Here is a 27503-nt window from a genome sequence, read left to right as displayed (position 1 = left end):
GCCTTAGAAGAGAAATATTCCAGCTTTAAGAATTAATTACTACTTCCCAGTAATGCAGGTTGACAAATAACCTTGCGCAATTTCCTGGACAGATACACTTTAATGTCAATGTCATGCACAGATAAGAGCAAAATATTCAGTCCACTGAACCATAACCCCACAAGCCCCACACATGGGCAGATGCTTTTGTCCAAGCACTTACCCAGCAAAGCCCGGAGGATAAGGCATGGGGCTAAAGCAGCCACCTATACACAGCAGCTCACTCCATGAGGGCCTCTGGGTGAGGATTTCTCCTCTGGATGGTTATTTCCAGTCAAGAAAGCAAAATGAAAGCAAAACATGGATAGCAAACAACCAAATGCATTTTTAGAAACAGCAGCTGCAGCATCTGTGGAGCTCTATAATCATCATGCAAAGTTTACTACATAGCTTCCCAGTTGTAAATCAAGTATTACAGGCCAATGAAATGTTACACAATTTCTATAGCCTAGTTGTTCTTTTAGTAGTGTGGGATGACATCGTATAACTGGTTATGCTCCACAATATACACTGGCATAAGAAGCCACAATATGTATTTATATTTCTTTCAGTCAAGACCACCAAACAATGAAGTAAGAAAACTTCATAAACCAATTATCTCAAAACCAGTTTCAACAAAAAGGCAACGTTTTCTCCTTCTTTTTGGATAGGTGGAAAGAGGAGAGTGGTGGAAGAGCAAATTTGAGAATCAATGGGGTTTTCTGGAAGTCTGAGTTATCACTAATAATGCAAAATTGAAGCTGAGCTGCTGCTTTGTGAGCCGTGCTTTAACTCAGAATAAGTTTTTCAGGGACATCACTCTGAAGGTACCTCAGGAAGAAAGCTCTTTGGAGGATTGCATGTACCTTGGTGCAGTGATGCGGTGACAGCATCACCCCTGGAGATATTGCTCCTAGAAGGACAACTGGCTTCAGATCCTGACTTTAGGAGCAACTGAAGAGATCTTGCTGTCTTGCTGGTGTGAATCACTAGTGGTCATGAGCCAAGTGCAACAACTGCTGCTAAAGGTCAACTTTCCCTAAAGGACTTTATTCTGAACCTATTCAGACCTTCTTAAATAAACAGCAGCTTCACCAAAAGCTGTTGAAGTCCCACAGGACTAAAATTGTTTTATAGGAGGTCCAGGCATGGGATGCACATTTGTTTCCAGTTGTCTGTCCACCCAAGCCTCAACCGCTTTTGCTCCTTGACCAAAGCTGGAACCCAGCTCTTGCCTACAGTGTGAATGCAACCCTTGCTCACAATCCATCTTGTTCACAGTCCTTCATCTCAACAAACCACAGAAATACAGGATGGACCTGCAGTACTGAGCACCGCGTGTGCTGATAGCCAAGTCCCTGCCAAGACACAGCAAGGAAGCAGCCTGGGTCCAGGCTGCTCAAACAGGGCAGAAAGCGAGGGGACATCCGTAAAGCCTTCTGAAGAAAACATCCCTATGTCTGTCTGGGGATCTGTGGCTCCAGAACTGAAGCATGCAGAGCAGGTTGATGGCAGCTAGTGTTTTAAAATTCATGAAGTCTTAAACCGTTACTGGATGATTTCAGTGCTTGGAGATAACTAGACAAAATAGCCCAACGGGGGAGATGCTGATGTAGTAGCAGCCATAATAATGCGTGATGCCGCACACTTCCCTCCTGAAAACCCACTCATCCTTCTTGTCAGGGGAAATTGCTGTGATTCTGTTTCACAGCAGAGGTGGTGGGAGGAAGGAGGCAGACACTTATTTTCCTCTGATCAAGGAGAAAGGCTGGGCCATGCCCCACTTACCCTCCTGAAGCTGTCCTGGCCTCTGGGTGAAGGGCTTAGAAACTGGTGACAGCGAGTATTTGGTAGGGAGAGCATGAGTAGCCGTGGCCCAAGAGAAACAAGGCTTTGGAGCTCCTCTGCTAGCACTTGAGAAATGCTTTTCCCTCCCTGCCCTGACGTGCCCCTCTTTGCCCGTTTGCCCTGGACTGAAAAAAATGCCAGGGCAAAATGACCTGGGAGCTAGTGGGCTCCTCCTGAGCTTTGCCTATCAGCTCAGGGTCACACGGACTGAAAATTCCTGGGTGAAGCTAAATCTGTGCCAGCCAGGGCAAATTCTGACAAATAGCCTAAATGCCCGATTTTTGTACCTGTACCCAAAAGCATTATCCTGAATGCCCCAGCTCAGCTGCTGTCTTAGACTGGAGCCAGGTCAGAGCAGCTCTCCCTCCCTGCCGTGGGCATACATTAGCTGGCAGGATTCCCTGTTATATCCCGGAGGATATGCCCCTCATCCTGCCCCTGACATGCAGGTGAACCAGCCCAACAGCATGGCAAGTGCAGGGAAGGGACGGGAGGGTTTGCACCTCCACCTGAACATGGGTGCCTATGTAACGAGGGGCATCTCTTTAGGTTCTTCCTATAGCAAAGATGGGGCAAATGACTGTATTTACCTTCCTGCTCTTGCTCATCCCTCCGTGTGCCCACCAGCTCCTGCACAAACTGCCCCCGTACCACAGCAGGGCCCCGAGCTCCTGCTTCACCAGGGACAATGGGAGGTGCCAGATGTTGGTGCAAAACACTCTTTATAACCTGGCCTTTGAGGACCACAGTGAGATGTGGACAGGTCCAGTACATTACCCTTTTAGCATATTTTGTGCCAATACAGGAGCTGGATACCTTTAGCAGCTTCTTGGTGAAACTCTGTACTGGATCCATGAGTAGGAAATCAAGCTTTGGCATTTCCAAAGGCAAAAGCTACAGTTTAAAAAACAACCAAAACTGTATCACAGTGGTGAGTTCTCTTGGAAACAATTTGTTATCACTTGTTTCAGGATGGTGAAATGCTGCATAAATATCTCACTTGTGATTTTTCAGCTCCCCTTCAAATTTCCCTGTGAATGTGTGGCCCCTGTGGTGAGTTCAAGCCTGCTAGGGATGTGGTCATTCTCATCAACCCTGCAGCCCTGCTCCCCTTGAGCCCCCAGCCCAATGTTCTGGGCCTGGCAGAGCAACTCTCACAGCAAAGAAATATTTAAAGTGTGTTTAAAACAATATTCTGACTTGTCCAGGCTGCCACCATGCTTTTGCACTTCATTGAATTAACTCAAGACTTTTGGACCCAGTTTGCAGTCCCAGTTTCAGTCTGTTCTTGAAGGTCTGGAGCTCTCCCGTTCCCTTTGGTAGGGCAGCACAGGGCCTTCATAGAGGAGATAATACAGGTAACATGCCTGGACTGATGTCCACGTGGCCCTGGATGGGGAATAGAGCTGCTGGCATCCCACACCCCTAACCAGCACTAACAGGGGCCTCCGATGCTTCCTTCTAGAGCATCATCCTTAACTTGCTCAGTCACCCTTCCCTCAATTACCACCATCAAGAAGACTTTCACCTGCAGATCAGCAGCGGAGATGTCCCAGAAAGCTTCAAGTCCCAGGGGTCAGAAACAACAGAGGCTGCCTGCTAACTGCAAGGTACAGCCACGTCCCTGCAGTACAAGGAGTTACACAGCAGCTACCTGCCACCTTTCCTAAGAAAAGGGCAGAAGAAAACAGTCTTTGGACTTAATCTATGAGGTTAAAATAATCAAATCAAATCAAATCCACATATCTCTTACTGGAGTTGAGCTTGAGTGGGGACAGCAAGTTTTGCCCTGTACAGATGACTCCACTTCCACACTTACTGAGCGTGGAGTAGAGCTTTATTTTTTACCAACACCATGCACATGCTTCAAAGGCATATTTGAAGTGCAAAACCCCACATTCCAAGCTCAGACACCCAGCAAGCAGTTAATAAAACCCATTCTAGTATGGTTTAGAGCTTATGTGAAGGAAGAGTAGAGTCTGACCTGTTTCCAATGGCGACAAAATTGCCCTGGGGAACATAAAAGATGCAATTCCTTTTAAATGTAGCTATTTTCTGTTAAGGGAACCTACGCATCAGTCCTTCCTATCACACATCTCCAGAGAAAGCAAGAGCCATCCCACACACTCCTCTGCTGCGGATTGCTCAGCACTTTCTTCCATGGTAATCACTAGGAGAAACTCAACCCTCCTGTTAAATGCTTGGGGCTCAAAAGATTAATTCTGTGGGATACATCTCTAAAGAACATCAGAAACCGAAATTCATTCCTAACAGCTTATCATCATCCAGGCAATTACAGGTGCAAGCAAAACAGCAGTTTTGAGGGAGGAAAGTGATCCTACTATAACCAGAATTGTTACAGACAGTTTTACATTTTCACGTTTTAATAGAGCTTTTTTTCTCTCCATATAAAGCTTTCCATCAAAGGCTTTCCAAGCGTTTTATAACAGCAGGCGAGTGTTACATCATTATCGCTCCTATTTTACAAACAGGAAACAGAGGCCCCAAAAAAGTATCTGAGCGGGATAAAAACAGCATATCCCAGCCCAAAACAGAAATGGAATCAAAACCTCCTGGCAAAAAAACCCAACCTTCTCCAACTCCCTCTATTTAGTTGCAATGCAGCTTTTTTTATTTATTATTTTTAAATAACTCAACCAGTCAAACAAGAGAGAATGGCAAGAAAATGACAAGCTTCAACATACTTACTTCCATACCGCTGGCTTTAGTACAAAAATAAAGATTTTTATTAACAAGTTTACAAAAATAAAGTCTATCGAATCACACAGGATCTCATCAGGGGGCTTATTTGACTTTGGAAGACAAAGCCTGTTTGAAACGTCTCTTTAGATCTTGCATGTTGGGAGATTTGGGCCGAGGGATGATGGATGACCGCCTCCTGTCCGTGCTGCCGGCATGCTGTAGTTTGCTGACCTCCTTGCAAAGATACTGGAAAACATCACCGACACCTTGGGAGTCATCGCTCGTGGAGATTTCCAAGAACAGGCTGCCCAGTTCGTTTGCCAGCTGTAGTCCCTCTTTCGCCTGTACTTGCCTGGCATGGAGGAGGTCTGCCTTGTTCCCCACAATTATGACGGGAGTCCTGGCATCTGGGTGGACCTTGCGTATGTGCTGGTAGAGAGGTCGGACTGACTGGTAGCTGCTGTAGTCTGTGATGGAGTAGACCAGAAGGAAGCCCTCTGCCCACTTCACACACCTGGACAGGGAGTCTAGCACCTGCACACAGTCCTCCTGCACCTGCGGTACAACAGAGAGCCCAGATTTGGTGTCGTGCCGTGAAAGCATAGAGCTTGTACTATAGACAGCACCGGCTCCAAGGGGAAGGCTGAGCTCAGTCTCGGGAGACAGAGCTGCCCACCCTGGCCCTGGGAAAGCGAGGCTCAGAAGCTGAGCCTTCAGGTGGCGGAGAAGAACCGATCGATCTGAAGCACCTCCGTACCTGGATGCACCCCGGCGTGTCTTGGATTTGCACGGCGACGGGGTCCCCCTCCAGCTGGACCAGCCTGGAGTAGAGGTTGCCTGGGGAGCAGAGAGCCGTCAGGCACCAGCCCGGCCGCGGGGGCCCCGCCGCGCCCCGCCGCCCCCTGCCTCACCTGTGTTGGGCTCGTAGTCGCCGATGAACCGCTTCGTCAAGAACCGCACGATCATCGCTGCAAGACAGAGCGGCCGCGTCAGGCGGGGGGACGCGGGGAGAGGGGCAGCCCGCGCCCCCCGCCCCCCCCCCGCACTCACCGCTCTTGCCCACCCCGCGGGCGCCCAGCACGGCCAGGCGGAGCTGGGCGCCGGGCGGCCCCGGGGCGCACTCGGCGATGGGCGCCAGCAGGAAGGGCTGGGACATGCTGGGCAGGCGCATGGGAGGCGCGGCCCGGCCCGGCCCGGCTCAGCTCGGCTCGGCTCCCCCGGCAGCGGCTTTTCAAGGCTCCGCCAGCAGCGCCGTGGCGGGGCCGCCCCGCCGGCTGCACCGCCCCCAGCCCGGCCACCGCCCCCGGCGGTACCGCCCCGCAGCTCCCGCCCCCCCGCGCTTGTACCCGGCCCCTTCCCCACCACCCCCTGCCCCGTTCCCGGGCCGTGGGGCGCCCCCATCCCCATCCCTCCGCCCTGGCCGCGGGCACCAGCGGGGCAGGGGACAGCCCGGGCAACCCGGACACAGCGGCACCCCGCCTGCATCACCCCCGCCGGGCAGTAACGGGGTGCTCCCCCGCACCGGCCCCAACCGCGGCAAGGGGCTCCTGCTTCCTGCACCCTCCCCACACGAAAAGAAGGGAGCGGTTTATTCTTTTCTCTCAGGCTAACTTGTTTCCCACACCTGGACACATCCCTCCCCAGCCAGCCCCAAAACCCCAGCTTTGTGGATCAAGCAAGAGCCAGCCCCGAAACCAAAGCAGTCCACGGGGGCCTTAAGGTCTGGACGAGGCCCTTTGGTTTTTTGAAGGGGAAGAAAGTTCCAAACAAGAAGGTGCTCCACCACAGGCTGCCATTAAAGGAGTCTCAAAGCCACGAACAGCTGCACAGATGCTCCAGCCTCTGCCAATGGTTGCCCTGGCTCCTGTAAAACCACTGCTGCAGCACGCTGCTTTGCAAGCGTGTAAGCGTTCACAAGATGAATAATCCGTTCAAGGGCTGTTTCATTTTCATCTGGGAGATACACACAAAGGAAACGAGATGGAGGCGGCCAGCAGGCTGGTACTCAAAAGGAGCAGTCTCACCGCTGTCTCACAGCCCAGCACCATGGGGTGACGGCACTGCTGCGGGCAGCCCAGGCACCCCTGGTCACCTGCATGCAGGCAACAGAGCTGAACCTCAGCAGTAGTGGGGCTGTGTGCTGCTGCTGCGCTCCCTTCAATACAGCTCTCTGGAGATGCACACAAGTCATGTTTTTCCTTGCTTTCCTCTTGTCCTCCCTCTTGCTTTCTCCCTACATCCCTGCAAGGGCCCAGGTACCCAACCTGCTCCGCACTTCTCTGGGCATCCTCAGCCCCAGTCCCTCCAGCAACATGACAACACCAGAACAATGCTGCCAGCTCTGCTCTGCCGGAGCAAAGATGTCACTGAGGAAAGTAAACGCTTGGCACTGTGGGGACAAGGGTGGGGACCCTGCTGCCCATGGGCACGGAGTTTGTGCAGGGAGCAGAGGCATAGCTCAGGCTCTGCACCCCACAGCAGCCAAAGGACCAGCCACCCCCCACAACAACATTCTGCCCTATTTAAAGATCCTCCCCTGGCACCCCAGAAATGTTCTACCTGGTGGTGATTCCATGCTGCTCTTTGCTGAAGGGTTGCACACACTTCACAGAAGTTAAGGCCATGCTAATTAACCTGTTGAAGCAGTGCCTGCACAAGAGCACGGTGAAAGAAGTGCTGTTGATTATTTGCGTTACTCTAGTGCCTAAGAACCCCTAACATCAAGGGCACTTTTCACCTTCAAAAACTGATTGCCTCTAAAATTTCTACACTCCCCACCACGCCAGTGAGCCCTTTCATTTTATAAACAAGATTTCTCTTGTACCACTAAAAGCTTTTGGTTTCCAGAGGTTCATGCTACTGTAATCTGCTCTCATTGTCATGGGACCACTTGTCTTTGGCCTCGCTCGCAGTGCCAGCCAGGCTATTCTTACACGTTTCTTTACAAAAGAGCTATCAGACTCAGTGCAGCATGCCCTTGGAAGGCTGCTGAACAGAGTCCACTCCAGGCAGATGATTCCCAGGTGCCGAGCTGTGAAAGCAGTAGTATTAACATAACACCGTTCCCAAAACTTGAGGAGCTACTCTTTTCCTGGGCAGCTGTAGAGCTCATGCTGCCTCGCCTGCTGCTGAGAGCACCCTGAAAGGGCAGACGGTGATGGTCAGGCACGGAGATGACAGTGCAGAAACCCAGGTAGGAAAGCCTGCAAAGGAATTAATTTCCAGGGGGGTGATGAGCTGTCTCTCCATCAGCACCTACTCTGGTGCAACAGGAGCAGTTCAGCAGGCCGAAGCAGCTGGGGCTCAGATTCCTCACATAGGGGGGCTCAGATTAGCTGTCCCCATGCTAAGCAATCCCTGGGATGTATGAACCTCAAAGCTATCCCAAGGAGCCTTTCCTTTCTCAGCTGGAGATTGTATTTGGAAGTGCCACGCTGCACTTCCATCCATCCCATGCAGGTGGCCCATGCCACCATCCCTATGGCCTATCACTATCCCCTTTCCCACAGCAACACCACTCACTCCTGTTCACACGATGACCCAGGGACACCACAACCTGCCTGACCCACCTCCCTGTTCCGAGCCCTGGCAACAATCAACAGCCGGTACTTTGGGGGGAGGGAGTAGGTGACTTACTGCTGTGGCTGCAGCAGGAAGGCTGTCCCGAGAGCCTCTGGAGCTCTTCTCTAAGAAACAGAATACAGTGTTTTCCTGGGAGTCTCTGCTGCTGTGGTGGAGTCAGCTAGAAGTTCTGGGCTTAAGAATGGTAGGACCATGTGAGATAACCAGCAGCAAGCACAAAGCTTTTCCACGTGGAGAAGCACTGGCAAGAACCTTTGCTGTGAGCTGGCATGGCTTCACCACTCTCCTAGGAACTTTCAGGAGCACAAGGCAAGACCGCAGGTATTCCTTAGACTCCCCAATGCCTGCTGATCAACAGCCAAGGAGTTTGGAGTGGGCATGGACAAAAAGGTGACTGAGGGCCCAAGGGCCAGCACCCAAATAGTGGAAACTTAAATCAGCAACCTTAGCCAGAGCTTTCTATTTTTCTGGGTTCCTGAGCTGTATGGGTGGTGATGGGAGTGATGTCCCTACCCCACGCTTCAACAAGGATGGTTATGACAACATAAATCCCAGCAGCTACAAGTTGATTCTTATGTAGACCTTCATAGTACGTCCACCAAGGGAGATGCATGGACAGGAAGAGCTCGTAATCTGCGTCTTCCATACCACTGCCCTGTGGATTGCAGGGACAGCTGGTACCTTCTTCCCATGCAAGGAGAAGACTGTGTGCAGCAGAAGGTGCCCCCTGCACTGTGGGAGACACTACCCACACATGCGCGTGCGCACGCACACACACCCCCCAAGTCATGAGGGGCTACCCAGACAATGACGAGCTCAGTTGAACCTTGTCTTTTCACCACACACCTGAACTACAGGAATCCATGGTGCCTTGCAGTCTGCAAGGACAGGGCGAGCCTGTCCTGCCTGGTGGGACAGGGAGCGTCACCTCCTCTGGCAGGTGTACAGGCTGCTCTTGGCACCCTCTGGACCAGCCAGGACACCCCCGCACAGGATCTGTGTCTGGGATGCTAGACGCCCCTTTCATCATGAGGGCCATGAACCTGCCAAGTCCAGGACTGCGCTGAGGACAACTGAGTGAAGGTCAAGACCGTTTTCCCCCATCTGATACACCCAACAGGAAGATTACATAAGCATGGATTGTTAGCATATCCCCACGGCAGCTGCTTACCTGCCCCCCACCAGGAATGGGGATGGAGGTGTCCATACATCCCTTGCTCCCCTCAGGCACGCACACTTCACCTGCTCCCTCCTAGGGCCCTCAGCCCACAGCCCCTTTGCATGGGCATGGTTCCTCCTCCCCGGTCCTTTCACTGACCTTCCTGGCCACACACAGTGTTAGCATGAACACTGCCTACACAGCCCTCGGGAAACCTGAGGTCTTGGTGTCACGGATACACTAAAAAAGGACAAAGCCAACAGCTCAGGTGGCTTCCCTGCCTGTCTAAAGACCGCATGACATCCTGGCAGGGCACCAGCTGCAAAGGTTCGAGGCAGTAGAACCTGGTAAGGAGACAGCTCGGCCCCCACCTCCTAATTAGGCTCTACGAAACAGCGACAAAGCACCACACTGAAGTGTACTGGCTTGTGCTAATCCACAGCCACTTCACTCTCCACGCGTTGGACAGGAACCGCCTGTCCACCAGCTCTGGGGTAACAAAGCCTCTGTGCTAGAAGGGGACTGGATGACAGGTTAACATACACCAAACTTCTGCAAAACTGGCTTTTGAACTAGGGATTCCTGAATTCTGCTAGCTCACAGTGTGTCCAATTGTATGGGAAACCTATAGCTTTCCAGATTTCACAACAGCTCTCCACAATTCAAAGTATCACGGAATGAAACAAAGTTTGGCTGTCATGGTATGAAGAGCTTGTAGCTAGCTTGTAGCTGGCATGCTCATGGCGAGGTTTTGCATGCTAAGCACAGCCTCAGAACAGGACCACAGAGAACTGGTTACAGCTTATGGGTCGAGTGTGCAAAACCCCTTCCAGAGCAAGCCGAAGGGGAGAACTTGCAACCCAACCACCACAAGCAAGCACACTTTCTCCACCCCTCTGGGTGGAGAGGCTCAACTGCCAACATCACTTCCCTTTCTTCCCACACCTTTGGCAAGTCCCACATGCACTTAAAACTATCCCATCAAGAAGGACACGTTTCAAGTTAGACTCTAGTTTCATGACTGAAGGTGTCCTGACAGGCAGTTATTCAACTTTTCTCAATTCACAGATCTCCCTCTTTCGTCAGGACTGTGCAAAAACAGGGCAGCTGAACACGAGGGAAGCAAACTTCAACAGCAGATACCAAGACCTGTAAATATCCGGGCTGTGCTTCTGCAAACCTGAGACTACCAGGAAAACCACCACTGCACTGACAGCAACTAACAGGTAGTATCTACACACCCAAGACAGGCCAACCAAACCTTAGTTAACTTGTTCTGTTTTCAAACAGTAAAAACCCCAAAAAAGGCTATTCTCTTCCGGTACAAACAATTTCATTTTCAGTCATTTCTGGGAATCCTGACCAAGGGAAGCATCCTCTCCTTCTCCTCCCAGCCCACACACAGCTTCCAAATACATGAGCATCTACTGTTGGCATAGTGACCTTAAAAACACTGAAACCAAATAAATTGGAAACCGCTGTAATGCACGGTGTCTCTTGAAGCACAGCTCTTAAGTGAGACTATATGCTGTCTAGTCTTACTATTCCAAATTGTTGGAAGCAAGTTCAGAAATTTAGAACTACCCACCACTGAAGGTTAACCATTTCATCATGTTGCTACTGATAATTCACTGCAATACTGAGAAGTACAAACCAAACACAGACCTAAACAACTTACACAAGCGTGCATGAGAAAAAAAAATAAATCTAACATACCATCACCACAGCTTGTACCCAAGAAAGCCTCCCACTTAATTCCTTCAGATGCAAACCCTAATGGAAAACAATGCTTGTGAGCCAAACACAGATTTTTAATTTGTTGTGGAAACTGACAAGCCAAAACAGCTGATAAAGGTCTAAGGCTTAGTATGCAAATCTAACTGCTCCCAGAAAATCCCACTTAATCATAAAAACTACACGCATAAGCTGCTACAGTGAACACATCAACCTCACTTCAGGAGACGGTGGTGCACTCCATGTCCAATCCATGCAGTGTCAAAATACACAATACTAGGTACTGTATCTGTCTGTTAACGGGTAGGCTTTGCTCCATCATCTTCAAGGCATTTCCAAAGTCATTCCAACTATACAGCCTGCTTCATCTTCCGAGACAGGGGCTTGGAGAAACCTCAGACACAGCATCTGCTCACTGGGATTTTGAATCTCTTGTGCCTAAAAAGCCTGCCACCCTTAAGGCCAAGCCAGACAATCAATCCAACATCCTACAACTACATTCCATGAGAATGGAATCGCCCACAATTGAATGTTAGGTAAACGCAAACATGCATTAACCCTTTAATTTATAAGTAATCTGTACAGCTTGACTCTTCTGCTTAAGGCACCTCAAAATGAAGGAAAAAAGCAAATCTTAACATCTCTCCATTTCTTACTCCCAAACTTATTAGCTGTCCTGCAATTGACCATTCCATAATTTTCAACAGTCAATACCTACAAAATTGCTTGAGGTCATTAGCTTCTCTAGTATTTTACTCTCTTTACATGCAAAAGAGATCACCTTTATATCACTTACTTGTGGTAGCTAAGCAATGCCTTACGTTACACTTACAAAGGTAAAATATGATTTATCCGCAGCTGTAACACAGTTAAGCTTGAGTTTATACATTTTCAAATCTAACCATGAAGGTTACCGTCAGCAGTTTCTTTAGCAAGCTTCACACCATTTCAAACAAAGCTCACAAAACCAGCACTGGTTAGTTCAGTAGTTGGCTGAAGATGTTCTTCCATTTAAAAAACACTGATCAGGTAGCACCGGGTTTTTGTGAAGCATCAATAAATCACTGGGATGGAAGGAATGCATTAGAACATCCAGGTAGGTGTTTAGGTTCAACAGTCATGCAATAAACATACAAAATGCAAGTGTTCACCTATACCAGCCAATTAAAATAACAATACAAAAATCAAATTACAAAGGCTGGCAGTTTGGAATTAAGGCCTTTTCTAAGCTACTATTTCATAAGGATGCTTATTGGCCTGGGGATGTTCTAAACCCCCTTCTTTTACAGGTTACAATGGTGTAACACCAAAATCCACTCACGGCCATTTCAAGGTTGCTTTCAAAAAGTTTCCACAATTCTTTGGTATTAATCTGAGGCCCCTTAGCCAGAAGTTTGTATGAATGAAGTGTGAAGCCTGTTACCTCATTTCCCACTAAAAAGATTAAACCTTCAAGTGATACTATACAATTTTTGGTATATGCTCTTAGTTTGCTGGTGAAATATGCCACGATTACCTCATGATCATCACTAAGCATTAGCAAATTTCAGTGTTCCCAGAATTTATGGTCTATAAAAATGACTAAACTGATCAGCAAGAGCTGCAGATGATTTAAATAAACAAGCACCATGCAAGACAAGTTAAATAAACTTCAATGGAAGAAAAGGTTTCTAAAGATCTGTTCCAAAAAAGTAAAGGAAACAGCCACAATCACATACACTTGTCCAAAACCAGATCTTTAATTTATTTTTTTTAAAATATGTATTATGCCATGAATTCATAGGGAATTGGCTCCAGCAGCTCTGGATCCTTGCCATTCGTTCTCACAAAGTGTGCTTCTCTCGGTGGAGCAGGCTGTAAACAGGAAAAAGAAAGAAAAGAAAACTCATGGCACAAACTCAAAAGCAACCTTACTGAAAATTCATTTTGACAACCATTTAACATACTATTATATAAACATTTACAGCAATTTTACCATTCCTAGTCTCTTTAAAATTTGCTCCAAAGAATAGCAGTAAGAAAATGATCTGCTAGAAGTGCGCTTGACTTTCATTGCTGAATGAAAAAACCCTACAATTTACCTTCTGCAATTTACTAACCACATTAACATGAAGTAATGTACCCGGAGGTTCCAGAAGGAACAGCCATTATCTCCTCTCCGAAGTCTACTTATTCATTCTTTTCTTAAAGGGTTACAACAGAAACTGTTGCAGCTAAATTCAACTAAACTAAAGACAACACTGATGCTAGAAACCAGCCAGAACTCCTGCTGCAGATCAGCAACAGGACAGGAAGCATCTGTCCCTTCGTCACAGCCAAGGCAACAATTTCCATCCAGGAACATTGCAGTTCTCTGTTCAGGCACCAAACATATCTGACAGCTCCGATGCAGATACACGGCATGCTGCCGCTCTACTCAAAGAATAACCTCCCTCAAAACGACTGCGAATCAAAGTGAGGGTGGCAGCAGCAGACACCTCCAACACAATCTGCCACAGACCTGGATTTTTCAGAATGCTGTAAGCAGCTTAATTCAAGTGTGGTGGGGATTTGGTTTTGTTTTGCTTTTCAAAACCAGACAGAAAGAGCTCCGTTTACGGCATAATACCGTTGTTTTGGAAGAAAACAACATCTTACTCAAATGGTTTTAGTTCTAGCTGGTTTTTATTTGGTGAGCTGAATCAACGTGTCAACTACCATAAAAATATTACCTGACGTTTCAGTTGAACCCAAATGCCTTTTTCTTTTGCTTCCTTTTTCTTCTTTTCATTCTCTTTCACACGCTGCAGAAAGCTGTCTCTGCTCTTGGAATGTTTAATATGCTCAATACGCACATTAATTCTCTTGGCAAGAATCTTGCCCCTAGGAAAGGGAATCAGTTTTTAATCTACTGCACTTGGAAAAAAGGCTACTTCCAAGCTAGTTTTACAGCCCTTACATGAGTTAACTCCATAAGCTCAATTACAGTTAATTTTTCTTTAACAGGCAATCACTCAAAATACACTGCTGCAGATACAAATCAGATATAACTTGCATAACTGAAAGCTTATTAATATCTAACAACATGCTGACAATTTTGGGTTAAGATTATGGGAAATACATATTTTTACCCTTATAGCATACAAACAAATGATTTTATTTCCACTGTACTACAGTCCAACTCCTGGGGAAAAAACCCCACACTTGTCCTCTTCTGACTAAACTGTACAAAATCCAGTTGAATACAGCTACAAATATAAATTAGTATTTAGAAAGGATTTCTGTACCAATGTGAAAGTTGTCTGAAAATCTCCATTAGCTAACATCACTTAAAGTATTCCTCAGAAAAATAAAAACTGTTTCCTTTGACAGGATCCAAGTCAAATAAGCATCATTTGCTTGGGTTATAAAAAGGATATACACTTTACCCACCTTGAATGACCAATCAAGACAATAACTGTCTAACTGGCAAAGTGAAAGGAGGGTGCAATTACAGATCAACTTTCCCAAAGTTTCAATACAAGGAATTTTATTACTTACTTAACCTGCTTGTTAACAATAATGCCCACAGCGTGCTGAGTAACATTATATACCCTTCCAGTCTTGCCATGGTAACACTTGTGGGGCATACCTTTTTGAACAGTGCCCATACCCTGTTAAGAGGTAAAACAAGAATAAAGTGTAAACTTTAACTTGGGGGCAAAAAAAAGCAACATCAAGGACTTTTCTTTCAGAAGTTATTTAAAGTATACATCTCCAATTATTTGAGACTGATTTAAAAATACTCCTATTTCACTAGTACATTAGAATTTATAACCATGCATTTTGTATCTGAAGACTACCAAATTTTGCTATGACAACTCTGGTCGCTTTCAGTGTCGGTGAAATGACGGATCACTTTGCTTTCAGCAAGCAATCACGGGAGACAATCATCATTAAGCTCCAGTGCATCAAGAAGCATTAATTTTGAACACTGCAGTTCTCCAAGAGTCAATCAACAAACAAGCATATTACAGACCATCTTCTGTGTGATTGTTAAGAGAATGCTGCATGTGAAATGAAACTGAAGGATTCAACAAAGTAGGAATCCTTGGTGAAAGGCTTTCAGATACACTACAAATTAATTTTGAAAGTACAGTTGATCTTAATGCTCCACTTTTCCCCCCTATATTTATAAATATGATGTATTCTTACATTCATTTCTTGGTTTCTAGTTTTAATGTGACTTTGCCATCACCATCCCTGTACATACTTAAGTACAGTCCTACAATGATACAGACACAGACGTAACTATTAGCTACACCATCATGAACTATGGCTCTTCTGAACAGCAGGTGCAAGTCACGCAAAACAGAACATCTATTAAAATGACAGCCAGGGTTCCTATGGAAGTAGTGCTAGTAAGCATTACACAGCAACTTGAGTATTAGACACGGCATCTTTTCACTCACTTTTTCAGCTGAACACAGAGTAACGAAGCACAGCCAATTTTTATATATGTATGTATGTATATATAAAACCCCACACAGAACAGCATGTGATGCTGAAGTATTACTATTGGTTCAGTAGCACAGTCATTCCAGTATTGCTTCAGAAGTGAGCAGCAGATACTTGTGTTGACACACATGACCCAAGTAACAAAAAAAAAAAAAAAAAAAAAAAAAAAAAGACTACCTCAAGAAACTGGAGACTGAAAAGGATTACACCGCTTTAGCTTTTAATTATATGGCATTGTAGAAAGTACCTTGATATCAACTATATCACCCTTCTTGTAGATGCGCATATAGGTAGCCAGGGGGACAACTCCTGTTAAAAAATAGAAATTTGGATACTTATGAAGCCCACAATTTCACACACACACAAAATGGGGTGGGGGACACAGTTCATGCATTTGATCCAAGTTTTCTTAAAACCCTCAAATTTAAATTCCATTGCAAAGGCATAAACTTGAGAAATCAAACCCATCTTTTTTTTTAAAAAGGCAACTAATTCTTCACAAACTCCCAATTTAAAAAAAAAAATCCAACCAACTCCGGAAAAATTAGTTTTAATCTCATTCCTAAACTATTCACTACTTCATTGTGGATACAGCTGTTATCACTGCTCATTGCTAAGAGGCAAAAAACTGTACATTTACTTAAGTGTAACTGTGGAAATACTTTGTTCACCTTCAAATTAGTTTTCAAACACTGATGAAATTAGCATTGTTACTACTGTCAAGCAATCACAATACCAATGCACAAGCTCTAAGACCTGAGAGTTTACTTGCACATCATTCTACAGTTTTTAGCCCAAGTTGTCAGAATCCTTTAGACAGAAGCCATCGTTTTACAAATGCTACTTAGGGACTGTTGACATCCCACAGGTCAGTAACTTCACACCATGTTCTTACTACAAGGTATACTCACCATGCTTGCGAAATGGCCTTGAGAACATATAACGTGTCCCCCTCCTCTTTCCTTTTGTGTTCGTCATTTTGGCTGATTACTGTAAAAATGAATGCAAATTATTCAGTACTAGTTCATTCACTAAAAGTTTGACTGATGACACTTTCAGACGTTTCAGAAAAATCAAGTCTTGAAGCCTAGTCACAATGACACCACTCTGAAATTGTAGGGTCAATTCAAGCAACATTATTAGCTTGGACACTCATAAAAAACAGTATTTATATAGTAAGGTAACAGGTTAACTCAGGTTAGAATGGATGCTAGCAAGTCACCTAGCTCAAGCTCCTGCTGAAAACAAGGCCTACTATGAGATAAACCCAGGTTGCTCAGGGCTTTATCCAGTCGGGTCTTGAAATCCTTTAAGGATGGAGAGAGATTACTGCACAGCCTCCCTGCGCAGCTGGTATGGAGGCCTGGCTGTTATCATGAAGAAAAAATTTTCCCTTATATGCTGCCAGAGATTCGCATTTTGACTTAAGCCAGCTGTCTCACACTCCAGCCACGTGCCCCTGCCAAGCAGGAGGATCCATCGTCTGGATCATGGCACTGTTAGGTGCCCACCAAAGACACCTCTGCTCCGGGTCGTCTAAGTCCAGTTCCCTCAACCTCTTCTCAGCAGGCACTCAGAAGGCAAGAGCTTCAGTACCAGAATTATCAGCCACTGTTACATCCGATACCAGGCGCACACGCCCCGCGGCCCGACAGGGACGCCTGCCACCAGGCACGGCGGCGAAGCCCCAGCCCCGCCGCAGCCGGCGGTCCCCACGCCAGGGCGCCGCCTCAGCCGCGCTGCCAGGGCCGGACCGGGCCGCTCCCCAGCCCCCGACATCCCGCCAGCGGCCGCAGGGCTCACCGGGCCCGCAGCCAGGTACCACCGACTCGGCGGAGCTCCCCTCCTCCGCACCTGCACCCGCCGCTTGCCTCGGCGGTGCCCTCGCTCGCTCCCTCCCTCCTTCCCTCAGCATCCGGCCGCCCGCCGCGACCTCCAGGCCGCGGCCTCCTCGCTCCCCCAACCTCCCGCCCCAGCTAGGCCATGCCACCCCCAGACGGAGCTTCAGGACCCCCGCCGCCAGCCCGGCCTGCCCGCCGCCACCCGGAGTCAGGGAGGCACCTGAGGCCGGCGAGCAGGGCCCGGCACACCTCGCCGTGGGTACCTACAAAATGGCGCCTCGGCAGAAAAAGAAAGAGGCGGCGCCGCGGCCGCGCTTAACAGCGGGGCCTTCGTGCGGCTGCCCGCGCCGTGCCTGAGAGAAAGTCCCGGGGAGGCGCCTGCCTGCCTGCCTGCCTGCCTGCCTGCGGTAAATCTGCTGAAGGAAGCCCTGGTGCGGGCGATCCTGATAAACAACCACGAACTAACCCGCCCTTTCGCTAAATCAGGGATGAATGCCGGTGTTTCCATGGCTGTGCCGTGATGGAGGTCTGACAGCGGGGGCGGCGGGGAAGCGGGAGAACGAGGCAGGTGTCTGCTCGGGATCCTGAGGGGCGAGTTCTGTGGTGGAGTGGCGGGTCCGCTGTCCCCAGGAAATTGTGTTTGTACTTACCGTAAGATATAAACGACGCAAAAGTTTTTGTATGACATTAAAGAAGCACACTGACATTTACAGTTGCAGTGTTGTGAGCTTTCCACTACACTGTGACAGTCACTGCTGCCTGGCTGGAGATCCACGTAGTCCTGGGCAGAAAAGCGTGGTGGGAGAAGCAAACCAACAGCAGAAATAAAGAGGCTGCTCAGGTTTGGGGTTTCTTATTACTATAATGCCGTAATTTCCAATTTGTGTGGCAGATGTTTCCACAAAGATAAGTATGGATTCTCAACGCAGAGCCTTTATACAGCCACAGGTTGCATCAGCAGTGCGGTGCCTGAAAATGAGGTGGACCGGTGAGCAGCTTCCAGAGCTGACAGTGTGACTCATCGTGGTTGTGCATCGTCAGTATTAGAGCAGATAGGAATCATCACGGGAAGCTGATGGCAGGCAGGAGTGAGTCAAAAGAGGGCCTCCTTCCCCTGAGCTCAGCAGGCAGGGACAGTTCAACACTTGCCTCAGCGAGAAGTTGCCCTACTGCTGGAATTTTTGTTTTGAATGAAGAGAAGCACTTACTTAATTTAGGGGAGGGATGATTAGTTAAAGTGGCATATAAAAACATATTTGATCCTCAGATTAACTTCACAGTTACTCTAATGTAGTCTTGCAAAACTTAAGCTCTATCATCCTTTTAAAGCTAGCTTAATATTTATGGATCACAAGGATGGATATGGAGGATTAAATACACTATCAGGTTCTGCCTGTAAAGCTAGCTGGTAGGGCATGTTATAACAGAAGAGGCCCTGTCTCCACACAGAAAATCTCTTGGAGTAAAATGTTATACTTAAAAAAAGTGTATTTCAGCCCTGTACTATTAAAAATCTAGAATTTACAGCATCTGATGTTTATGCAAAGAAAATTTCTATCACTTAATATGCATTCAGCCTACCATGAAACTTTTCCAAGTGTGAAGATAAGAGCCTGAACAGCTCTTAGGTGGGGAAGCATACTGAAAACAGATTTCAGGGAGGATATCAGGCAAAGTAAAGACAGGAAGCCAAATCCTAAAATGCCTTATTGAATAAAGGAAGATGGGCGTTTTCAGTGAGGTGAATGCCTTACTTTTGCCGGTGATTTACATAGACAGCAAATCTCCACATCAGTCAGGATGGAATGGGGAAGAAACTCCACGTGTTGAAACTCATGTCTGCGTATACAGCATGTAAGTGTAATTCATAAGGGAGCAGTAACTGTGAACTTAATTGAACTCTGCTTTATTTGGGGCCCAGTAAGACATTCAGGATTTGCTACATTTTTTCCCTGAATAAACTGCACAATAGGTTTATTCAAAATTTTCAGTATGTGTTTATTCATAGCATTCACCTCGATCAGCATGTTTCTTCTTGAGATCCACATTTGAAAGAAACAGTCATGTTTCACAGTTTGTCTCCATTGAATCATTCACTGGGCATGCTGTCTGGGTCTGATCCAGAAGTCCGTCAGTCCATCCTATCTACCAACATTTGATACATGGTTTCCCAAAACTGTGGCCTACTGACCACTTAAAGACTGCAGAGCCTTTGTATGTTGCTCATAAAAAGATTTCTTAATAATGGCTGTCTCGAGCAGATAAAGGTGCACAAGTTGTGAAGTGACTTCTGGTCTGGAAATTGGAGCTAGCAGTCCAGCAGATACTGGGGAGAACTGCAGCTCTACATTCCAGACTGCAGATAGCTCCCCTTACTGCCCTGCTTCATCCCCTCCGAAAGCTAGCCTAAACTGCTCTTGCTTGATCAAACTGCAGTTGTAGGATACAGATTCCAATTTCTCCCAAGCTGTAGAGCAGACACATCTGTTTCTGCTTCAGAAACACCACATCCTCAAGACTGGGGTGAATGCCAGTGGCAGTGCTCAGTTTAATGTGAAGATCTAAAACCCTGTGAAGGTCCCAGGCTGGTGCTCCACCCATTGATATACTCTAGAAGTCTTGCTACACCATGGTAGACCATGTTTCGCTGCTACTCTTGCTGGCTTGGAGGTAGAGCAAGACAGGGAAAGCAGCTTCAATGGGAGCCAATTCAAAAGTTGCTGGGGAAAGGAGCTTGAAAGACAGGGCTCATCAGAAGAGTGAGCACTAGAAAAACATCACCTTGCTTTTCAGATGGAAAGTAGCATGCCAAATCCCCCCCCACATTTCCAGTACTCAAGCTCCCACAGTCAGAATTCTGGTATCTTTTCTGGGAGAACCCCATTTTGTTTCTGACCCTTCTCTGCAGCATCTGTCTGGACAACAGCTCTCTAAATAAATGTGCTATGACAATTCTGCACATGGGGTTGTCAGCAGTCCTTCACTGAAATTTTAATGCACAGTGGGATCTGGCTTGCTCCTATGCTCAGAGGACCAAGTGATACACACAGATCTCAAGTGTGACATTCCATTTGTGTTAGGTTATTCAGCAGGGGTGTGGAAGGAATTCAAATTAATAAGAGCTTGTAAAGGGCTTTGAGGTGAAAAATGAAAAATGTTCCCTTTCAGTAGGGTGTAGGTCTCCTGTGTCTCACATAATGCATTCATTACATGAAAAAAAAAAAAGCCTGATTAGGACTAGAGCAAAATTTTAACAAATCACTGAGAATAGAGGTTAAATAAAGAGGATTGAATGCAGTTCTTCTTGTGATAAAACTGCAAAAGCAAGAGTCTAAACTGAAAATCAGGATTGTGAAGTGAATTGGTTAACCCGTCCATAGAAGTGCAGCATCTACCCTGTGCTTTTGATCAAAAAGTTACTGACCAAAGGTATTATGTGTCACCTCTTAAGCTGATCCTGTTGTTCCATTGTTCACTCCTTCCAAAAGGATCGTGCTATGTGGCATCTCAGAGTCATGCTCTGAGACATGCACATGTCCCCTTTCACGCTCTCTTTAGCTTCCTGATGATCCTAGCTCTAGTAGTCAGTTATTTCTGGTAGTCTGTTCAACTCCTCATCCACAAAATCCATTTTGTAAATATAAGCCTGAGCCTAGGTTCATGGGAGTTAAAATGAGTAAAATTTGCGTCTAAGCAACCAATCACCTTCCAAAAATGACTGTGCAGACAAACTCCTTAAATGGGCACACTGGTACCGCAGAAGTGCCAGTACAGGTGGCTGCACTGAGCTGCATTGCCAGTGAGGTGTTTCATGGAGAGAGGAATGGAAAACAATGACTGCTTGCCTTTGAGAGAAATGAAAAGGCAAAAACTGTATAGACCAAAAACTGATGGGGCCCAGCATGTCACACACGTGAAACATCGTTACGCTAAGGTGACTTATACACTAACTGCTAATTCAAAATGTTACTTCATGCAGGTAGGCTGATACTGAAGCAAAAAAAAATGGCCCTTCTTTCATCATTATCTTGACTGCCGCGTAAAATCTGAAATACTGAACAACTTCTGTAATTCAACTGCTTATTTGAATGACATGGCACTCTACTTGTATATGTCTGCAGTGAATACTGCATTACTGACCATACAGAAATCATCAGGAACATTCCAAGGAAGCTGTTGTGTAACTATGACCAGCTTCTCATGGGTACCAAATAACATAATCCATTTGTCGAACTTCATTTCAAAAGCAATTAATGTTCCTTTCCTCCCTTACTAATGGAGTAGCTTCTCAGGAAACTGGTTTCATTAATACAGTGTTTTCTCAAACTTCTTGTAAATGTTACTACTTTTTTGAGGTCACTTGTCTCTATAACATCGTTTGAGTCCAAACCATCTAGCCAGGAACAAGCAGCTCCTCATATTGTCAGCATCAGCTGACAATGTATATTTAGTTGTTTTGCTTAAAGGTGATTAGCCACTTGTTGGCTGACAGCGCTAGTAATTACAGATATTTTTTGCCCCTTTATCATGGAGGAACTGAGAGGCTGCCAGCAGTAAATCTGCATAATGTGGGGATTTTCTTCTGATACCGTATTGAATAAAAGTATAGAATTAATATTAAAATACATTTTTTTTAAATCTGATCTTTCACAATTCCCCTTAAGCGCTTTGCAAGCCCTCTTGGGAGCTATTAACTACAGCTTAAGCAATAACTGGCTTAATGATTAGGAACATACTGCTATTTTATCTTCATTTGTTTATGTCTGATCTTATTTGTATTTCTAGCTAGAATAACAACAATGTTTGCCCTTTTTCTGTAATTATTTACACAGAAGAATATCCCCTTTACACCTTCATTTTACTAAGCTAAATAATCCAGGCTCTGGCAGCCTCCGGAAACATAGCAGGCTCTGGGCATTTGCTCCCATTCCCAAACATCTCTCTTGAGTATCAGGGATCAGATTTGTACACAATAGTCCCAGTTAGCTTACTTACTGTGCACCGATTATTTCTGAGATCCTTCCTGTTATTACTGAAGATGATCACAATTCATGAAACATGAACCTCCTGGGGCTGAATGTTGGGTTTTTTTTTTTTCTGTCTGTGAATGTTTCAGTGCTTGTCCTTAACCTGCTAGCCAGGAACTAGGAGACAATTCGGGCAATAGCAGGCCTCTCAGTGATTTCAGTGGCACAAAGTTGGTTCTCATACATTGACGATTTTGCTCAGGCAGAACTTTCAGTGTCTTCAAAGAATTTTTGTCTATAAGGAATAAACAGGACAGAATTGACCTTTAATCACTTTAAAATAGATTGGCCAAAACAAAACAAATACACTCTAGGAAAAACTGCAGACCGGCAAGGGCCAGACTTAGTTGACCTTTTCCTTATCTGATTTCTAGCATGTGACTATTTTATGCACTATAAAGTGTAATTTTAACAGAAGCTCAACCTATGCCAATTGGTTTTTCAAGACAGGCTTAGCTTTGGAGGGCAAAGAGATTTAACTTTAAGTAGATCTGAATATAAGCTTTGCTGCTGAAATATAATACCTGATGTAAAAATATCATATATGAGCAGTTTATTGTAGCGGCACACTGAGTTTGAATTGATGACATCTTACTGAAACTATATTACAAAACATTTTTGGGGTGCTAATTCGCAGGTGAATTTGCAGATGATACGTAATTTTTGGGAGTGGCCAAAGCACTGGAGGGCAGGGCTGCTCTTGAGAGGGACTGAGCCAGGCTGGAGAAATGGGCTGACAGAAGCCTTGACATTCAGGACAGTCCTGCATTTGGGTTGGAATAACTCCATGCAACAGGACAGGCCGAGAGCTGACTGTATGGGAAGAGGCTTTGCTGAAAAGAATGTGAGGGTCCTGGTGGACAACAGCAATATGCCCTTGCTGCAAAGTCAACTACATCCAGGACTGTATTAGCAAGAGGTTAGCCAGCAGGGCAAAGGATTCTTCCTCTCCCTTTGGCACTTACGAGACCATATCTGGAGTATGCCTCCAGTTCTGGGCTTCCCAGAACACAAAACACGTGGACATACTGGAGCAAGCCCAGTGGAGGGCCACCAAGATGGCCATGGGGCTGAAGTACAGGGACACAGGAGAAGAAGCTGAAAGAGCTGGGCTTCCTCAACTGGCAGAGGTGAAGAAAACCTAGTATCTCTCTTCCGCTGTCTCATGGGAAGGTGTAGAGAAGATGGAGACAGACACCTCTCAGTGGTGCACAGTAGAAGGACAAGAGGCAATGGATAGAAGTTAGAACATGGGAAATTTGTGACTCAGGGTAATGAAAACATTTTTAATGTAAAGTTGGTCAAAAACTCAACCAGGATGCTCAGAGAGATGATGGAATTTATATCCTTGGAGCTATTTAAAACTCAACACAGCCCTGAGCAACCTGAATTAGCTGGACCTGCTTTGAGCAAGGGACTGGACTAAAGACCTCCATAGGTGCCAGGGATTGTTTTGAGTCTGTGACGATTCCAACTTCTTAACACCAGGTGCTGTAGTTTAAAAGGCAGCATGCCTGATGGATGCAACAGCATGAAGTACAAATGGGGGTGGAATCATTCTCTATTCTATAAATACTCTATGGCATTGAATTAGCATATTGGTGTCTGAGGTAGCCATTTGCATTTCTCATTAATTGTTCTAATCAGAGCCATTAACATGACTATTTTTAATTGCTTATGAAATGGCAAAGAATCTTACTGGAAAGAAAGGGCTATATAAAGTATTGCTAGTATTATTTCGAGTAAAATGTTTTCTACTTAGTATTAGCTGAATTCCAGTAAGCACAAATTTAAATTTATCTTCAAACTGTGCCAAATTGAATTTGGTTTTCTGTATGAATACATAAAGACAAAGTAGAATGTTTGTGATTTTAATAGTGCTACAAAATGCACTCTTTAATAATGCATGAAGTAACCAGAGTTATTGCAGACTTAAATATTGAGCAAATTGTAACAATCTTTCAGTAAACATTATTGTCTTACTCTAGTTCTACATATCTTCTGGATGCCAGAAGAAAATCTTATCCTGCCTTCATAGCCTCTTCTTGAAAGAAAAGGAAGGAAGAATCACATAGGGAAACTACAGGAGTAAAAAGCACGGTTCTCTGCTTTAAAGCACTTCACGTGTGATTGTAACTCCAATTATATATTCTTTCCAGGGTGCTTTAGCAGAGTTTGAACTTGTGGTTAGAAAATGTCAGCCTTTGCACAGTGATTTACTTGGCATGCCAGCCTCCTTTCCAAAATGGGAAATGGTCAGTAGCTTCTCCAGTCTTACACATACCAGTACCTTAAATGACAAACCTGGGACAGACTCCATAATGTCGCATGGTACAGATGCTTTAAAATAGTTGTATCTTTTTAAAACTACATCTGCTTTTATTTTCACCCTGTTTTGAACATTTTCAGTCCTGCCATCACGTTTTCCAGTTTTCTGGCTTACTGAGCCATAAACTTATTATGATAAAGCAAAACGTGAGTTTCTCAAGTAATCCTCATTACCTGAACCCAGGAACTGCGGCTGCAAGGGAACTATCAAATATCACAAGGTTTGCGATAAAATAATGAGAGTTAGCTATGCTCTGACAAGTCCTGTCAATGAGACAACAACAGCTGCTCTGAGCAGACATTCCAGCCAGAAAAGAACAAATTAGTGGTCAGTCAAGGAGAGGTGAAATGGAGAATTTTCAAAGGATAAACTTGACAAAGCTATGACCAACCAAGGATAAACTAGACCAACTTTTCCATATGTGTAATAGGAATAACAGCACATATTTATGGAGCAGCGTTATTGTTAAGGATCAGTTCGTTAATATTTGTGAAATGCTGTGGAGCCCTTCATGGAATATGCAAAATAGTACTGTGAGCTAATTAGCACATGTGCTGCTCCAAGGCAGCTGCAGCTTATCCAAGGGAGAGAGGCAGTGCAGGTGAAGGGGCAAAACCAGGAGAAACAGACAGGGCAAACGGCAAGAAGTGCTGCAGGGGTAGAAGAGGAAATGAAATCGCAGGGGAAATCGAAGGAGGAAATGAGGCCGTACAGGACAAAAAGGTGGTGCTTGCGTCACTGCAGTATAAAGTCACAGGGCACAAATCTATATGAAATTGAGCTTTATTAGTTCCGATACTCGTGCAATAACCTGTGGTTGTTCATTTGTTTTGGATTTTTGTGGTTTTTTTCTTTTTTTTTTTAAAGAAAAAAACTTAAGTATAACCAGAGAAAAACAGCTATAACCAGATGTGAGTATTTAACTGGCCATCTGCAAGTACAGAGGGGAACTGTGGGTTTTCCAGGGTATAAATCTTCCAAAAAGAGAAATCAAAATCATTCTACTTCTGTACTGCTGACAAAGAGAGCATTATTTGAGTACTGATTGCAACACGGACTTGAATAATAGCTTTAGATCAGCAGAAGCACAAAATATTGCTAACTGTGACATACATTTCAATTAAAACAAAAACAATTAACCACCCATTAGTGTCATGAAAAACACAGACTATTAACAGTAAATGCTCTTTAGCAATTTTGTTATCTCCACATAGCTGTTTCCAGCATTTTTTCTAGTTCTTATTGATCATTTTTTTCCACTGCATAGATATCTGCATGCTGTTTTAAATATTCCTCCTCAGCTTCCTTTGTATCTTGGTACTGTAAAGAACTGATTCGTGGGGGAGACTGTAATGATACAAAGACTCTTCACCTGGAAGCTGCCTCTTGTCATATTGTGTGGCACTGTTGTTATGACATGACAGCTAATCTTATTTTGGAGAACTGCTGCGCAGACCACAAAAACGCTATCTTGCTGACTGCAGCGGGAAGCTTTGCTTGGTATTCTGGTACAGAACACAGAGACTGAAGAAGTGATCATGCATTTCTCACCTCTGCTAATGGATTTTCCAGGTCAGTGTTAGAGCACTGTCACTGACTCCTGAGGTTTTCACACTAAGGAGAAAGTGGAATTACTGAGACAATGGTTTCCCTAGTGCTTGTGTCAAGGATCAAAGCCTTTAATTTTTTTAAGAAATATCTCTATTCTTTAAAGTATTTCATTACAATATTAGAAACCTTATCTCTATATATACTTGAGGCCCTATTTCTCCAAAAGATTCTGTTCAGAACAATGTCAAAAAGCACAGTATTGGGTTTGTGCCTTGTTCATATCCTTTCATATCGAGATCACTGGGACCCAAACTCTACACATTTCTCTTGTAGAATACCATGATTCTTTTTCTAAGAACTGTAACTTCATTTTCAGTTAGAATTCCACCTGCTTTTAGGAGTCTAAAGACTCAAACAGTGGTAACAGTTTAGAAATCTACTGTTATTTTCGACACAACTAAATTTTTGTATTTTGCAATCTTAATAGACATCTCTCTTAACTGATGTATATTTTAAGTACTGTTGCTAGAAATTTGTATTCAGTTTAGTAGCATAGATTTTTCTAATTTTCTCTTTTAACTTTTCAGGTGCTGGTAAACCTTTGTGTAATAACAGGTTAACTGTTTGCCAGCCATATATATATATATATGGCAAGACACCTAGTATCAGCTGAGCTGTGAAAACGATAGTATCAAAATATCCCCATGTGTGAACTCTACAAGAAACAAATATTACCCTCTGCTTAAAAAAAACCCCACAAACCAAGAACACCCCCCACCCCCCTTAGTGAGGAAAGCTTTGGTCTTCCAAAATAACTAAATTAAAGGAAAAATCATGAGGAAATTTTACCCTGCCAGAGAACTCTCACCTAATTTATTCTGTTTACAGATTTGGTCTAATAATGATTACCTCTCATACCTCTTTGTGAGATTATAATAATATGAGATAAAATATTCTGAGATTTACTGAAGAAAAGTGCTACGGAATAAAATAGTATTTATCTATCGTACAATTATAGTATCATAATTTTTATAGTTTTTATAGCTTTCTGTGATAATTCATTAATGTCTTGCTTATGATTACAACTAAGACTGAATTTATTCTTTTGAACCTATGAATAAAACATATCACTTCTTTAACTACTTGCTCAGATCCTCCCATATCCAGTTAGTCTAACATCACCCCCCTGTCATGGCTCCAAGAGATCATGTACAACTGTTAAAATATATTTGTAT

At 45.0% G+C, this 27503-nt stretch overlaps 2 protein-coding genes and 2 non-coding genes across 7 annotated transcripts; all 4 read right to left on the bottom strand.

Annotated features, from left to right (window-relative positions):
- Window positions 1–4471: 4471 nt before the first annotated feature.
- Window positions 4472–5778, bottom strand: RASL11A (RAS like family 11 member A). The gene is made up of 4 exons (XM_056329760.1): window positions 5620–5778; window positions 5481–5537; window positions 5327–5406; window positions 4472–5124 (listed from the first exon to the last, which is right to left on the bottom strand). The coding sequence occupies exons 1-4, from the start codon at window positions 5738–5740 to the stop codon at window positions 4672–4674; spliced, it is 711 nt and encodes a 236-aa protein (XP_056185735.1). The 5' UTR covers window positions 5741–5778; the 3' UTR covers window positions 4472–4671.
- A 6981-nt stretch (window positions 5779–12759) lies between these two features.
- On the bottom strand, window positions 12760–17720 carry RPL21 (ribosomal protein L21). 4 transcript variants are annotated; one of them, XM_056329011.1, is made up of 6 exons: window positions 17582–17720; window positions 16432–16510; window positions 15768–15829; window positions 14564–14676; window positions 13756–13906; window positions 12760–12898 (listed from the first exon to the last, which is right to left on the bottom strand). In XM_056329011.1, the coding sequence occupies exons 2-6, from the start codon at window positions 16496–16498 to the stop codon at window positions 12809–12811; spliced, it is 483 nt and encodes a 160-aa protein (XP_056184986.1). In that variant the 5' UTR covers window positions 16499–16510; window positions 17582–17720; the 3' UTR covers window positions 12760–12808. The 4 variants fall into 4 exon arrangements, with proteins under 4 accessions (XP_056184986.1, XP_056184987.1, XP_056184990.1 ...); XM_056329012.1 differs by having other exon boundaries at window positions 17629–17701; XM_056329015.1 differs by having other exon boundaries at window positions 17625–17643.
- Window positions 14378–14510, bottom strand: LOC130145343 (small nucleolar RNA SNORA27). Its single transcript, XR_008820493.1, has one exon. It is a non-coding gene; the product is annotated as a small nucleolar RNA SNORA27 (small nucleolar RNA).
- Window positions 14891–14965, bottom strand: LOC130145329 (small nucleolar RNA SNORD102). The gene has a single exon (XR_008820480.1). It is a non-coding gene; the product is annotated as a small nucleolar RNA SNORD102 (small nucleolar RNA).
- Window positions 17721–27503: the final 9783 nt, after the last annotated feature.

This window comes from Falco biarmicus, chromosome 2 (assembly GCF_023638135.1).
Source record: "Falco biarmicus isolate bFalBia1 chromosome 2, bFalBia1.pri, whole genome shotgun sequence".
In the NCBI taxonomy this organism is placed as follows: domain Eukaryota; kingdom Metazoa; phylum Chordata; class Aves; order Falconiformes; family Falconidae; genus Falco; species Falco biarmicus.
The sequence above is the reverse complement of the archived record's forward strand: the minus strand, read 5'-3'. Positions and strand labels throughout refer to the sequence as shown.